We start from the raw sequence: 13,438 nt of genomic DNA on the forward strand, positions 1-13,438 counted from the left end.
CAGTTTAGTCTAATATAGGTGGTCTGGATGTCTTTATTGACGGGTCGTTCCATTGTTCATACTTTTTGAAAAAGTATACCGTAACCTACATATAAAATAACCTAAAAATTGTGTAATAATTTTTTTTGTTCCTTAAAGGCCTTCATCTATTTAGTTCTTTTAAAAATTAAAAAAAATTTTTTTTTAGAGACAGGTCTTGCAACCCTGCCAGGTTGATCTCAAATTCCTGAGCTTAAACAATCATCTGCCTCAACCTCCCAAGTAGCTGGGACTGGAATAGCTTTCTTCTTTTTTTTTTTTTTTTTTAATTGTACTTTAGGTTCTGGGGTACATGTACAGACTGTGCAGGACTGTTGTATAGGTACATACATGGCAAGGTGGTTTGCCGTCTCCATCCCACATCACCTGTATCTGGCATTTCTCCCCATGTCATCCCTCCCCAATCTCCTCACCCCACTCCGCTATCCCTCCCCTCTAGCCACCCCCCAACAAACCCCAGTGTGTGATGCTCCCCTCCCTGTGTCCATGTGTTTTCATTGTTCAACACTCGCCTATGAGTGAGAACATGCAGTGTTTGATTTTCTGTTCTTGTGTCAGTTTGTTGAGAATGATGGTTTCCAGATTCATCCACATCCCTACAAAGGACATGAACTCATCATTTTTTATGGCTGCATAGTATTTCACGGTGTATATGTGCCACATTTTCCTTGTCCAGTCTACCATCGATGGACATACAAATTTATAGTCCTGCATTTAAAGTTATAAATTATATGATGGAAAAATGACAATGACTCAGAGACCTACACTTCCCCTTCCTACTAAAGTATATTGTTCTGGAACATAAAGGGACATACCAAAGCTATTAAGTTTTTGGATCCAGGTGGCTAATTTGGGCTCCACTTCTTTAAGCTCACTTAAAACATGCAGAAATATCCTTGTCTTTACTCTGTTCTTTTCTTGAATCAAGTGACGAATAACATAGTCTACTGCTTCATTTAGAAAATTTCTGCTAGAAAAACAGGTTGTATAGTCTTCTGTGCTCAAAACTTTCCAAGAAAGCAATTCTTTGAGAAGCGTGGCTGTATTCCGTATGCCGGATTTAATCTTGTCTGCATACTGCTTTATACACTGTAGAATTCTGTCATCAATGAACTGACAGTGCTGAACATTGTCTACAGTTTCTAAGGATAAATAACAACAGTTAAAGTGATAAATAGGACTAATTCACAATGATATGTACTTAGAAATAATGTAAAATTACATAATATAAACTATAATTCAGATTGATTATATTGTTTTGCATAAACAACTTAAGAAACTTTAATTAGAAATAAACATTTAACAATACTTTTGAAAAGACATGAAAGTACACACTAAAATAAACATATCAAAAGTAAGCATTTTATATCCTTCATTCTGAACCATCATATGGCAGCATTTAAAACTTGGTTCCTCTAAAATATGGCCACTTCCTTCAACAATCCTAACCCAACCTCATCAAATACCTTAACTTTATATACAGTAAATATGTTTAGTCATCAAGCATGCAAAGTTAAAATACAATCTCTGAAAGGTTTTTTAGAATGATAGTTTTGATTGATTTGAGAAACATTAATGGAACACCAGATTAAAGAAAAACACAGCAAGTAAAAAATATTTCACTTTGGAAACACAGCCATTCAAACAGAAGAATGTGAAGAAAACATACATCAATTCAAAACTGAAAATAAACATACTGGCCAACATGTACACAGGAACAGTAAAATTACTAATGAGACACCCCCATGCTAATGTGGGAATGAAGACAAGGTAAGCGTTAAGTAGGACTACACTAGGTCCTCTTTACGGTACCTTTTGTGATCTGCCTCTTAATTGGAATTCAGCATTAATACAGATAATTGGTAGCTAATTTACAGCTCAATATTTTGGAACGTAAACCGCATGGCAGAATTTATAGGGCACTGTAAATACAACACACAGGTCAGACATTATGTCCACTTTCACTTCCGAGATGAGGAAACTGACAGAGTTTGTCCGCAGTTAACAGCGGGTTAGTGCTGGAATTCCTGGGTACTGCTTCTGAAGTCAGTGCTCTTCACACCAACACAACTCCGTGTCGAGTAACAGAAGACAGTAATAGTATTAAGCTACTAACTGAAATCTTTATTTCAGTTCAATAACGAAGAATATAAGGCCAGTAAGATGCTTATATTTGTACTTTTAAGCGAGACTATGTTATTCTTATCATGCCTTGGGCTTCTGCATACCTTTCTGCTCTTCGTTTTTGGGTGGATTACTTTCTCTTAAGTCCTCCTCCATTCTTTCTTGTGCTAATTTTTTTGCTTCTTGCTTTTGGATCTTTCTCTTCAATTTTTTGTCTTCTTTCAGTCTTAGTTTCTCTAGGCTGATAAACAGTTACAGTTAGTGATAATTAAATGAACTGTTTTCCTCTGACTATTGTAGAAACCATCTTCCAAGCAATACATTTGAAGTTTTCCTTTTAATTAGAGCCCGGCCTACATCTTCCATTCAATATAAGAAACTGTCAGTATTGTCAACATAAGGGTACTTGTTTCATGAAAACAAGAACTTCAATGATTAAGTGATGTCTTAAGGATGCAGTCTATAGATTGTATAGATGTCACTTCCATGTATGTAAGTTACTTCATAGGGTAAACAGAAATAGTACAAATTACTCCTTAAAATAATTCATGTAAACTCTCATTTCTAAGAAAGATCCCATAGTAAAATATAGTTTTCACATTTCAATAATGACCCACAACACTATAATTTGGTTGATCTGGTTACAATGAATTCTCTTCAACAAATAATTCTGTTCATCTTTTCTTTTGCTATTTCTTGGTCACAAATGATGAAAAATAATCAATTCTTAGAAAAACAAGCAGTACCAAAAAGAAAAGAAAAAAGAATTCAAATTATTTGATCTAAACAAAAACCTATAGAGAGGTAGGTAATTTAGACAATACATTAAGTATTTCAGGGTAAAAAGTAGTCATAGGTTCAAAATGTTTATTGAAGAGAGAGAAAAAGAAAAATATGCTTTTGGAATTAAAGTTTCAATGGCCGAGAGCAAGATATATAGTTTATATATAAACGCCAAATCTATTAATCCAACATGTAATTTCACAGCATCAGATGTTACAATTTTACTTATAAATTCAACCACTAGATAAATAAATCTGAATCAAGTTTTTAGTATTTAATCATTCTAGACTAGTTCTCTTTACGTTTTAAATTTCCATAAAAATCATTTTAAGAAACACTTATTTGGATATATGTACACACAGCCAATTAAAAAAAGGCACAATTTAGACATCTGCATTCACTAGAATTATATTCTAAGAGACATCATCAAACCACTGATGGAGTGTTAAAAATCTTACCTAGAACATTTCTGTTTCAGAATAGGTCTTGGAGGAACCTTTTCTTTTATGACCTTGTGTTCAAACTTTAAATAAAACAAAGACATCCAAAATTTGTCTCATACTCCCATGACATAAAGCACAAAACCACAAGTAACAAGTATTTCAGAAACACACACAATGTTCAATTTGATAGAGAACAGTGATGATGTTCTGACCCAGACAAAAGCCCAGAAAGCTTAAGCAAAATAATATACTGAAGAGGAACAAGAGAGTAGACACATTTTAGGAAAAAGTTTTTAAAAAATCAAGAGTAAGCAGACAATCTAATAAAGTGCAAATTAAATTATTACAACTACCCATTCCTGCTATTCCCATGTCATGAAGTTAAAGATAATCCCTCAAGACACTTCCCCCTCCCTAAAAACCTACATACCCACAAATTCCCAAAAGTTTACTGGGATTAAGAAAATGAAGTTATCAAAAAGAATAAAAACAGTAAAACTAAGATGTAAGAAGCCTCCTTTTCCTATTAAGAAATAAAAGAATATTAGAACGCTTTCATTACAATGAAGCATTCTCACATCAGAGTACTTCCTGTATTTTCTTAAATGAAGTAATCGTTTCTTTCCTGGAAAAAATCCAAATTACACTACTTCTACAAATTCAAATCATGTTTCAAAAGGTGCAAACATTTTGGTTACCTATTTAATAAGGTTTCCCTTTATTACTTACTTCACATTTAACTTGACCACCACTGCTGAAGATGATAATCTTAGAAATGATACCTTCACAGTCAGGGGTAAGACATATTCCTTGAAGAAAATCCTATTTAAAAAAGAAAAAAGAAAAAAGAAAAATGTTATGTCTGGGGAGAAAAATCTATACGTGTATACTATTTTTACCACTAAGAACAGTCAAAATATAGACTAAAACCATCTTCAGGGAAGTGGTGAAAATCCCTACTCACTGCCATGCAAATTTAAAGCCTCCACGTAAGAAAAATATACTTCCAGGTGTGGGTCTGACCACGTGCCATCAATGCAAGTGACCAGACATGTCAGACATGTCATATACATGTCTAGGCAAAAAGTTTAACAAACAACACTTCATAGACTGGACATGTTCTTTTTCCTCTGACACAGGAAGATGGTCCAGACATGGGTCACTCTTCAACATGGATTGAGAAACAAAGAATAGAGCCGCACAGAATTGAACTGCTACAGCCCAGTCCCAGTCAACTGCAGAACTGCAGGACAAGTCATGAAAGCAAAAAACAGACCTCTCTGAATGTATGCCACAAGACATTTGGGTTGTATATTACTTCGGCATATCTTAGTGAAAGCTGACTAATTTACAGAGCATATTTAAATGGTTAAGACCACTAAAAGAGGGAATATCACTACAGAAACTCAATTTAGGTAAGCCAAAGACATAGCAGAAGTGACTCAAAGGTGACCATTATTTACATATATCATTACATTCTTAAATTAATTGTGTGAATATGCACAAAATGTGAGGATTTATTTCTGCCAAACTTTAGTAATTGCTATTGTTAGCAGATGCCTAGTACAACTGCCTCATTCTTTCCCCAATAAGAACAGTGACTGCATAAGCCTATGCAGTGTAGGAAAAAGTCCACCGTTCCTATAGATCAGAAACAAATTCTATGAATACAAGTAATACTGTAATATTGTGCCTTCCCTCAATGTATGTCTACTTAATGGTAATTAACATCATTACCTTGAAAATAAGAAAATATCCCTGGTGAGAAATGGCAGTTTAAAATTGAAGCTGATTCTTTTTCCCAACATTAAAAATATCTGTTTTGAGTTGACTTCTTAGTACAAATTACCTCAACCTATTTTCGTTTTGAAAACTCTGAATTCCCCATCAAAACTTTCATGTGGGGCCTGGCACAGTGGCTCATGCCTATAATGCCAGCACTTTGGGAGGCATTATATGAAGATCACTTGAGTCAAGGAGTCAGAGGCTGCAGTGAGCTACGACTGCACCACTGCCCTCTAGCCTGGGCAACACAGTGAGACCTGTCTCTTTAAAAAAAACAAAGCCTCTGTGGTTACTGCCTTTATAATTGTATAAATAAAAACAAAACTTCATTTTCCATTTTATTACTGAAGTTACAATTTATAACTTTCTAATTATGTGTAGAATGTTTAGGAAGGAATTCTTGGTGGGGAGGAAGTTGATATACGATAAGTATACTGAAAAATTCAGACAATCTTGTTATGTTTTACCTTGTCAATTTTGTCATTAAAGGTTGTAGTTTTTAACTTCTTCCAGCAATTGATGTGAAATTCTATTTTACAGTACTGGCAACAGCTGATTCGAATAAAACCCTAGGGTTTCAAAAAAATTTTAATTAACATTTTAATGATGTCTCTGCACACACACTCACTACAGCACACATAGAGAAAGCTTGACTAACATTTATTTCCACAGCATAAAGTTGCATTATTCTTTATATCAAATATTTTATAAACATTATTCCATCTGACTTACTAACCAGGGATGGTGGGGCAGTAGGATGGGGACAGCTACTATCTTCTTGAATAAACCAGTATAGCTTAATTAAGTGCCAGACTGATCTCAAATTGAGGTCTCCAGCAGCTAATTCAGTGATCACAATGACCTTTAGACTCTGGACTCAAATTTTATGAGAGACTGGAATTGCAACAAATCAGAGGTAACAATCTCATGTTGTTTCATATCCTGCTAAGGAAGCTGGAAGAAGAAAAGAAATGAGCCAGCCTGCCTTCTCAGGTCACCACCCCAGTCCACAGCATTTATGACAGTGGCTCTAGTTCCCATGTGAGATGATGCAGACCTAAAAAAGTCCCGAGAATGGGAGGGACAAGAGGACACAAAACTGCTAACCAGCCAGAGAACCTGGGTGCCTCCAATTACAGAATTTGTTTTGAGCCCATTTTAAGGAAGGATTTTGCAAGTTACTGTCCCACTGTATGCTCATTCTTTACCTTAAAGTCTGGATCAGTTATGTAAATCTGGATCTTAGAATATCCATGGCACTTCTGATAGCAACAAATGGCATCTGGCACTGGAGGGAACTTGCATTCTTCAACAAATTTCTCTAACAGCATCTAAAACAAAACAAACAAAAACAATACCATTATAATACTAATCTGTCGATTAAAATGCTTGTGATTTCAATAACCACTTGCCATCAAAATATTTTCAGCATAGGAATGACTAAATTTTTTCACCAACAGCAAACTACATACAACTTTTAAAGTTTTTCCTTTAAAAATGAAGGCTGATACAGAGACATAGGAGAGATTTTAAAAGAGAACTGAACAAAATTTTCAGAATTTTGACAGTCAGAATCAAAATTTTGTCCTGTTACAATCATCGAATCTCATTTTAAAAATTTACAGCTCTCAGAAACCTCCCATAAGCATTAAGAGGAAGTCAAGTAAAACGGAATAACCCTTAGGGTAATCCTGAGGACTTTACCACAATCCTCCTGCCCAACAGCACCTCATCCAGGATCCTAACACTCCCATTCATCTTCCTCCTTGCATTTCTGCCACTGTTGTTTGTGGACTCCCTGGAGAATTATTCCATTGCTAATGAAGCCCACAAGAGGTTCATGCCATGCTTCCAATGCTGGCTTTTTGTTATCAATAGCTCCTCTGCCTCCATCCCAATCTTGTATGAAGAGAGGAAAATCCGAGAATCTCTGTTTTTTTTTTATTTTTTATTTTTTTTTAAAGATGGGGTTTCACCATGATGGCCAGGCTGGTCTTGAACTCCTGACCTCAGGTGATCCACCCACCTCGGCCTCCCAAAGTGCTAGGATTACAGGCGTGAGTCACCGCGCCCAGCCTATGTTTTATTTTTTATAACAGTTTTGCTGAGATATAATGAATACACTTATACAATTCAAATAAAGTGTACAGTTCAGTGGTTTTTAGCATATTCACAGGGTGTACTGCTATCACCACAATCTAAATTTAGAACATTTTCGACAAGAAACTCCATATGCATTAGCAGTCCCTCCTCATCTTCCCCTAACCTCCTAGACCCAGCAAGCACTAGTCTACTCTGTCACCATATCCAGATTTGCCTGTTCTGGAGATTTCAAACGAATGGACTCACACAAACCCTTTGGGTTTGGCTTCTCTTACTTAGCACAATGTTTCCAAGGTTCATCCATGCTCCAGCATGTTATCAGTACTCCTTTTTTTTTTGAGACAGTCTTACTCTGTCACTCAAGTTGGAGTGCAGTGGCACCACAACCTCAGCTCACTGCAGCTTCTGCCTCCTGGGCTCAACTGATCCTCCCACCTCATTCTCCTGAGTAACTGGGACTCCAGGTGCGTGCCACTATGTCTGGCTAATTTTTGTATCGATGGGTTTCGCCATGTTGCCCAGGCTGGTCTTGAACTCTGGAGCTCAAGCAATCCTCCTGCCTTGGCCTCCCAAAGTGGTGGGATTATAGGCATGAGCCACCACACCTGGCTGTCTGTTTTTGAGGCAGACTCTCATTCTGTTGCCCAGCCTGCAGTGCAGTGGCGCAATCACGGTTCACTGTGGCCTCAACCTCCCAGGTTCCAATACTTATTTACCCATTTATCAGTTGAACACTTGGGCTATTTCCCACTTTGGGCTATTATAACTAATGCTGCTATGAATATTCATGTACCAGTTTTTCTAAGAATATGTTTTCCTTCCTTTGTACACACCTAGGAGTGAAACTGCTGGGTCATATGGTATTAGCATACCATATTAGCATATTGAATGTTTGACCCTCCAAACTACATGTTGAAATCTGATCCCTGGTGTTGGAGGTGGAGGCATAGTGGGAGGTGTTTGAGTGAGAGGTGTTTGTTGGGACAAATCTCTCATGAATAGATTAAGTCCCTCCCTGGGGTGAGTGAGTTATCATTTCATTAGTTCCCTAGAGAATTGGTTGTTAAAAAGAGCCTGGTACTTCCCCTTCTCTAACCAAATGATCTCTACAGGCTGGCTCTCCTACTCCTTCTGACATGAGTAGGAGCTGCTGGAGGCTCTCCCCAGAAGCAGATGCTGTCACCATGCTTCTTATACAGCCTGCAGAACCACAGGCTAACTTTTCTTCATAAATCACCCAGCCTCAGGTACTTCTTTATAGCAACACAAATGCACTGAGACACGACAACTCTATGTTTAACTGTTTGAGGAACTGCCAGACTATTTTCCAAAGCAGCTGCATCATTGTACATCACCACCAGCAATGTCTGAATGTTCCTGTTTTTCTAAATCTCTGCCAATATTGTCTGCCCACTTCCCCAGTGAGTGTGAAATGGTATCTCACTGTGGTCCTGATTTGTATTTCTCTGACAGTTACTGTTGCTGAATATTTTTTTATGTGCTAATTGGCCATTTGTATATCTTCTTTGCAGAGATGTCTACTCAGATCCTTTGTCCACCTCTTAGATTATTTGTCCTTTTATTATTAAGTTCTAAGAGTTGACTTCTGTGGTTTTAAAAGCTTCAGCCAAAATCAAGTTCTGAGTACATGTGAGAGTTCACTACAAGTAAGAGCTATCTTAATCAATTCACATGTAAGTACTTCTAGAATAAGCAAAGCATCCTTATGCTTCTGGATATGAGACTGAATTCCTATTTTTCTGAATCTTCAGGTACCATCTCAGTAACTGTGATAACTTTATAATGAAACAACAATATTATACCTTCTCTAAGTACAACCAAGTCCAGCATACTGCATGATCATGCATACTCAGAAGTCAGAATGCCTGGACTCAAATCCCAGGATCACCATTTGCTTGCTGTTTCCCCTTGAGTGCATCATTTCACCTCTCTAAACTTAACCTTTCTCATCTGTAAAGTGCAAATGAGCCCTGCACAGGGCTGCTGTAAGGATTAAGTCTAATGATAAATGGAAGATACGTGACTGGCTCATAGAAAACATTCAATAAATGTCAGAGATTCTCATTAGACTGTAGAGGGGAAATGCATGTGCAGGGGATGGGGATGGAGTGCTCCGACGTCCCTGCCTCCTGATACCTGAGTCAGTCAATGCAGATGGGCATTCATGTAAGAAACACTCTGCAAAAATAAATGGTTACCTTTATTTTTTCTGGCTGAGACTCTTCAATAATCACATTACTTGTGGGCCAAGTTAACACTCCAGGAAGACGATAAATCAAGGTTCTTGCTTTCTCAAAGTGATTGAGAGCTTCTAGAAATCTAAAGTCATAATTATGAAAAAGGCATTAAAGATGTAAAATGGTATTTTCAATCCCCACAACAAAAGTCACCAAACATCTCAAGCTTACTGGGAAGAATATAGCTGATGAATCACTGAACAGCAATATTCAATGTAACCTATATTTTCTTTAAAAAAAATAAAGTCACTATTGCTGTTTGCTATAAAAGTAATAGACATTAAACAACTCATCCTGGACATTGGCTTTATTGTGGTAGGTGTACACTATTTCTTTTAAAGTTGGTTTTATTTTTTTAAGTTTCTGACAATTAAAACAGAAAAGTGAATAATCTGTTCAATCTTTGTTTCATTAATTAAACTAATTAAAGTAGATTCTTATAGAGAAATAGCAAACCTCCATTTCAACTAATAATCTATAAATAGTGGAATTTTAAAAAATTTGACTCTATTAGGACAATGGTAGTAAAAATTTCTCCGCTAAAAAAAAATTTTAAGGCATCATGTATTCTGGATATTTTCTCTCAACCATAAAACAGTGAATTATTTTAACACAGCAAATATTTAAATGTGTATTTAAATTGCTTTAACTGTAAATATAAAATGTTTTACTTCTGATTTGATTCACGAGTTGAAGAAATAATGTCAATAGCTTCCCACAGTCCATTCAATGAAAGAATACTAAAGTACTGGATTATAAAGTTAACCAAGGTTGGGTGTGGTGGCTCATGCCTGAAATCTTAACACTTTGGGAGGCCAAGGCAGGTGAATCACCTGAGGTCAGGAATTCAAAACCAGCCTGACCAACATAGTGAAACCCTATCTCTACTAACAATACAAAATTAGCTGAGTGTGGTGGCGCATGCCTGTAATCCCAGCTACTTGGGAGGCTGAGGTAGACGAACCGCCTCCAGGAGGCGGAGGCTGCAGTGAGCCAAGATTGTGTCACTGCACCCCAGCCTGGGCAACAAGAGCAAAACTCTGTCTCAAGGAAAAAAAAAAGGTTAAGTCTCTTCACATTGGAGAAGAGTTTCCTGCTTTCTCCAATCCTGAAATGACTTCCCAATTTAAAAACTCATATTGCCTATAGCTATAGTAAGATTCATGTGCAGAAAAGCTAGACCACCATCTACCATAAAACAGTTATAAATCATAGGATTTCAAAGCAGAAACTGCATATTACAACATCAAAAAAACAGCATATTAGCTATTTAGTCCCATATCATATTATTCAGAATGTAAACGCTTTTCAATATGGCAAAGACTTTCTAGTTTTGCACAATCTCCATGATTCTAAACATTTATGTAATTTTTCTAGACCTTGTGAATTTGTATGTAACCACTACCTCAAATGGGTGTATATCCTAAACAATTTATACTAAACTTTTTTTTTTTTGAGACGGAGTTTTGCTCTTGTTGCCCAGGCTGGAGTGCAATGGTGCAATCTTGGCTCACCGCAACCTCCGCCTCCTGGGTTGAAGCGATTCTCCTGCCTCAGCCACCCAAGTAGCTGGGATTACAGGCATGTGCTGCCATGCCCAGCTAATTTTTTGTATTTTTAGTAGAGACGGGTTTTCACTACGTTGGCCACGATGGTCTTGATCTCTTGACCTCGTGGTCCACCCACCTCGGCCTCCTAAAGTGCTGGGACTATAGGCGTGAGCTACTGCGCCTGGCCCTATACTAAACTTTTAAATTAGTTTCATTTGCTATTCCTGTAAAGGTGATTACTAAGTCTCTACCTTCCCTGCATCTACTTGATCCTTAATATAGCTCAGCTAAGACAGACAGTAATTTCATGAAGTAAAATAAGAACTAACTTTCTTTTTTTTTTTTTTTTTTTGAGATGAAGTGTGACTCTGTTGCCCAGGCTGGAGTGCAGTGGTGTGATCTCAGCTCACTGCATCCTCCGCCTCCTGGGTTCAAGCAGTTCTCCTGCCTGACCAACACAATGGTAAGGCATATATACCTCTTATCTAAAACCACCTTCATACAGATTTTTAAAAATAATTATTTAACCAAAAATTATATAATCTGATTTTAAAAGCATTAATTTATGTCAATTCATTCACTAACTATAGATGATGTATACTAAAGACTATTAAATCTTTAATGTTGCCCTGGCCTCTCAAGTAGCTGGGACTACAGGCACACGCCACCATGCCCAGTTCATTTTTGTATTTTTAGTAGAGATAGGGTTTCACCGTGTTGGTCAGGCTGCTCTTGAACTCCTGACCTCAAGTGATCCACCTGCCTCAGCCTCCCAAAGTGCTGGGATTACAGGCATGGGCCACAACACCCAGCCAAAAGAAAACTTTCATTTAAATAAATCCATAAAGGAGGTTCTAGGCACATTCTAAGAATAAGAGGGTGGGGGTTCTGCCAAAAATCTCATAAAATTTCCCCTAACAAGTTAAATGAAAATTGAAAAATAATTTAAAATTATGAATAATATTCAATCAGTCAACAATTATTTCTTTATAAAGTAACCTAACATATCTACCATTATATTGGGTACAAGTGGCAGAAACAGAGATTTTCTTTTTTTAAAGCTCAAGAAATAATCCTGTCCCCTTAGGGACATACTGAAATTTGGGGAGACAAGTCTACGAGATATGAGGCATTTAGAGAACAGCTTCAGTTATTTTTTGAGACAAAGTTTCGCTCTTGTAGCCCTGGCTGGAGTGCAGTGGTGTGATCTCGGCTCACTGCAACCTCCACCTCCCTACTTGGGAGGCAGCGATTCTCCTGCCTCAGCCTCCCGAGTAGCTGGGATTACAAGCGTCCGCCACCACGCCCAACTAATTTTTGTATTTTTAGTAGAGATGGCATTTCACCATGTTGTCCAGGCTTGTCTTCAACTCCTAACCTCAGATGTTCCACCCACCTCAGCCTCCCAAAATGCTGGGATTACAGGTGTGAGTCACCACGCCTGGCTGAGAACAGCTTCAATATTAAACTGTGAGTAAAGATGACAACTACAGTAGAGTGCAGAGGAGAGATTTTTATTCCTGACTCATGATGTCTTTGAACACATATATACCTCTTATTTAAAACCATCTTCATATAGATTTTTTAAAATAATTAAACCCAAAAAATTATGTAATCAGATTTGAAAAGCATTAATTTCAATCAATGCATTCACTATCTATAGATGATGTATACTAAAGACTATTAAATCTTTAATGTCAAATAACTGTATTGTTGACTTTCTTATCAGATTCAAAATCAGGAAGTACCAAGAACTGCAATGACTAGCCTTGCTTTAACAATTAATATTGACAGTGAAACACCAGGTCCTCAAAGCAAATCACAATTATGATAGTGTACTACAGAGGAGATATCAAAATAATTCCAGAAAATGGATCATTATCACATTGGATTTTAAATAAGTTACCAGACTAGAGATTAAAGTAGTGTCATTTCTACTAACCTGTTTTTTTTCAAATATACTTTTCCAATTCCACAGTAGGCCAGGCAGTCAAGTCCCTCATTGGGGTAGTGTTCAATAATCCTCTTAAACTGGTTTTCAGCTTCAGATAATTCCTTAAATAGCAGTGAAAACAATGATGACTTATATACAAAGAGAAATACTGGAATAAGTTGTATCTGAAGGCTGATTCTTTTTTTTTTCTAATATTAAAATAACAACTGCATATTCCCAAATTCCTGTAGCAAAATCATACCTCTGTGTTTCATTTTCTTAGGAATTATATAAATTTCTAATCATATGGCTATTCAGAGACACAACCAAGCCAATCCTGCTGCACACATCAGACAATCAATCTATAAGCATTTACTAGTACACACTAAGGGCCTGATGTGTGCTGGCTAATACTAAAAA

The 13,438-nt window shown here is 36.9% G+C and overlaps 1 protein-coding gene across 6 annotated transcripts in view; it reads right to left on the reverse strand.

The window, feature by feature from the left end:
* The window catches only part of TTC3 (tetratricopeptide repeat domain 3), a 126,999-nt gene that overhangs the window by 53,122 nt on the left and 60,439 nt on the right, over nt 1-13,438 (reverse strand). For all 6 annotated transcript variants that reach the window (XM_039480621.2, XM_010338275.3, XM_010338274.3 and 3 more), the window contains 8 exons: nt 13,028-13,140; nt 9,497-9,617; nt 6,383-6,505; nt 5,642-5,743; nt 4,119-4,211; nt 3,405-3,469; nt 2,268-2,404; nt 855-1,181 (listed from right to left, as the gene is read on the reverse strand). In XM_039480621.2, coding sequence (XP_039336555.2) covers nt 855-1,181; nt 2,268-2,404; nt 3,405-3,469; nt 4,119-4,211; nt 5,642-5,743; nt 6,383-6,505; nt 9,497-9,617; nt 13,028-13,140 — 1,081 coding nt within the window. The remainder of the gene's footprint in view (nt 1-854; nt 1,182-2,267; nt 2,405-3,404; nt 3,470-4,118; nt 4,212-5,641; nt 5,744-6,382; nt 6,506-9,496; nt 9,618-13,027; nt 13,141-13,438) is intronic.

This window comes from Saimiri boliviensis, chromosome 18 (genome assembly GCF_048565385.1).
Source record: "Saimiri boliviensis isolate mSaiBol1 chromosome 18, mSaiBol1.pri, whole genome shotgun sequence".
NCBI lineage: Eukaryota > Metazoa > Chordata > Mammalia > Primates > Cebidae > Saimiri > Saimiri boliviensis.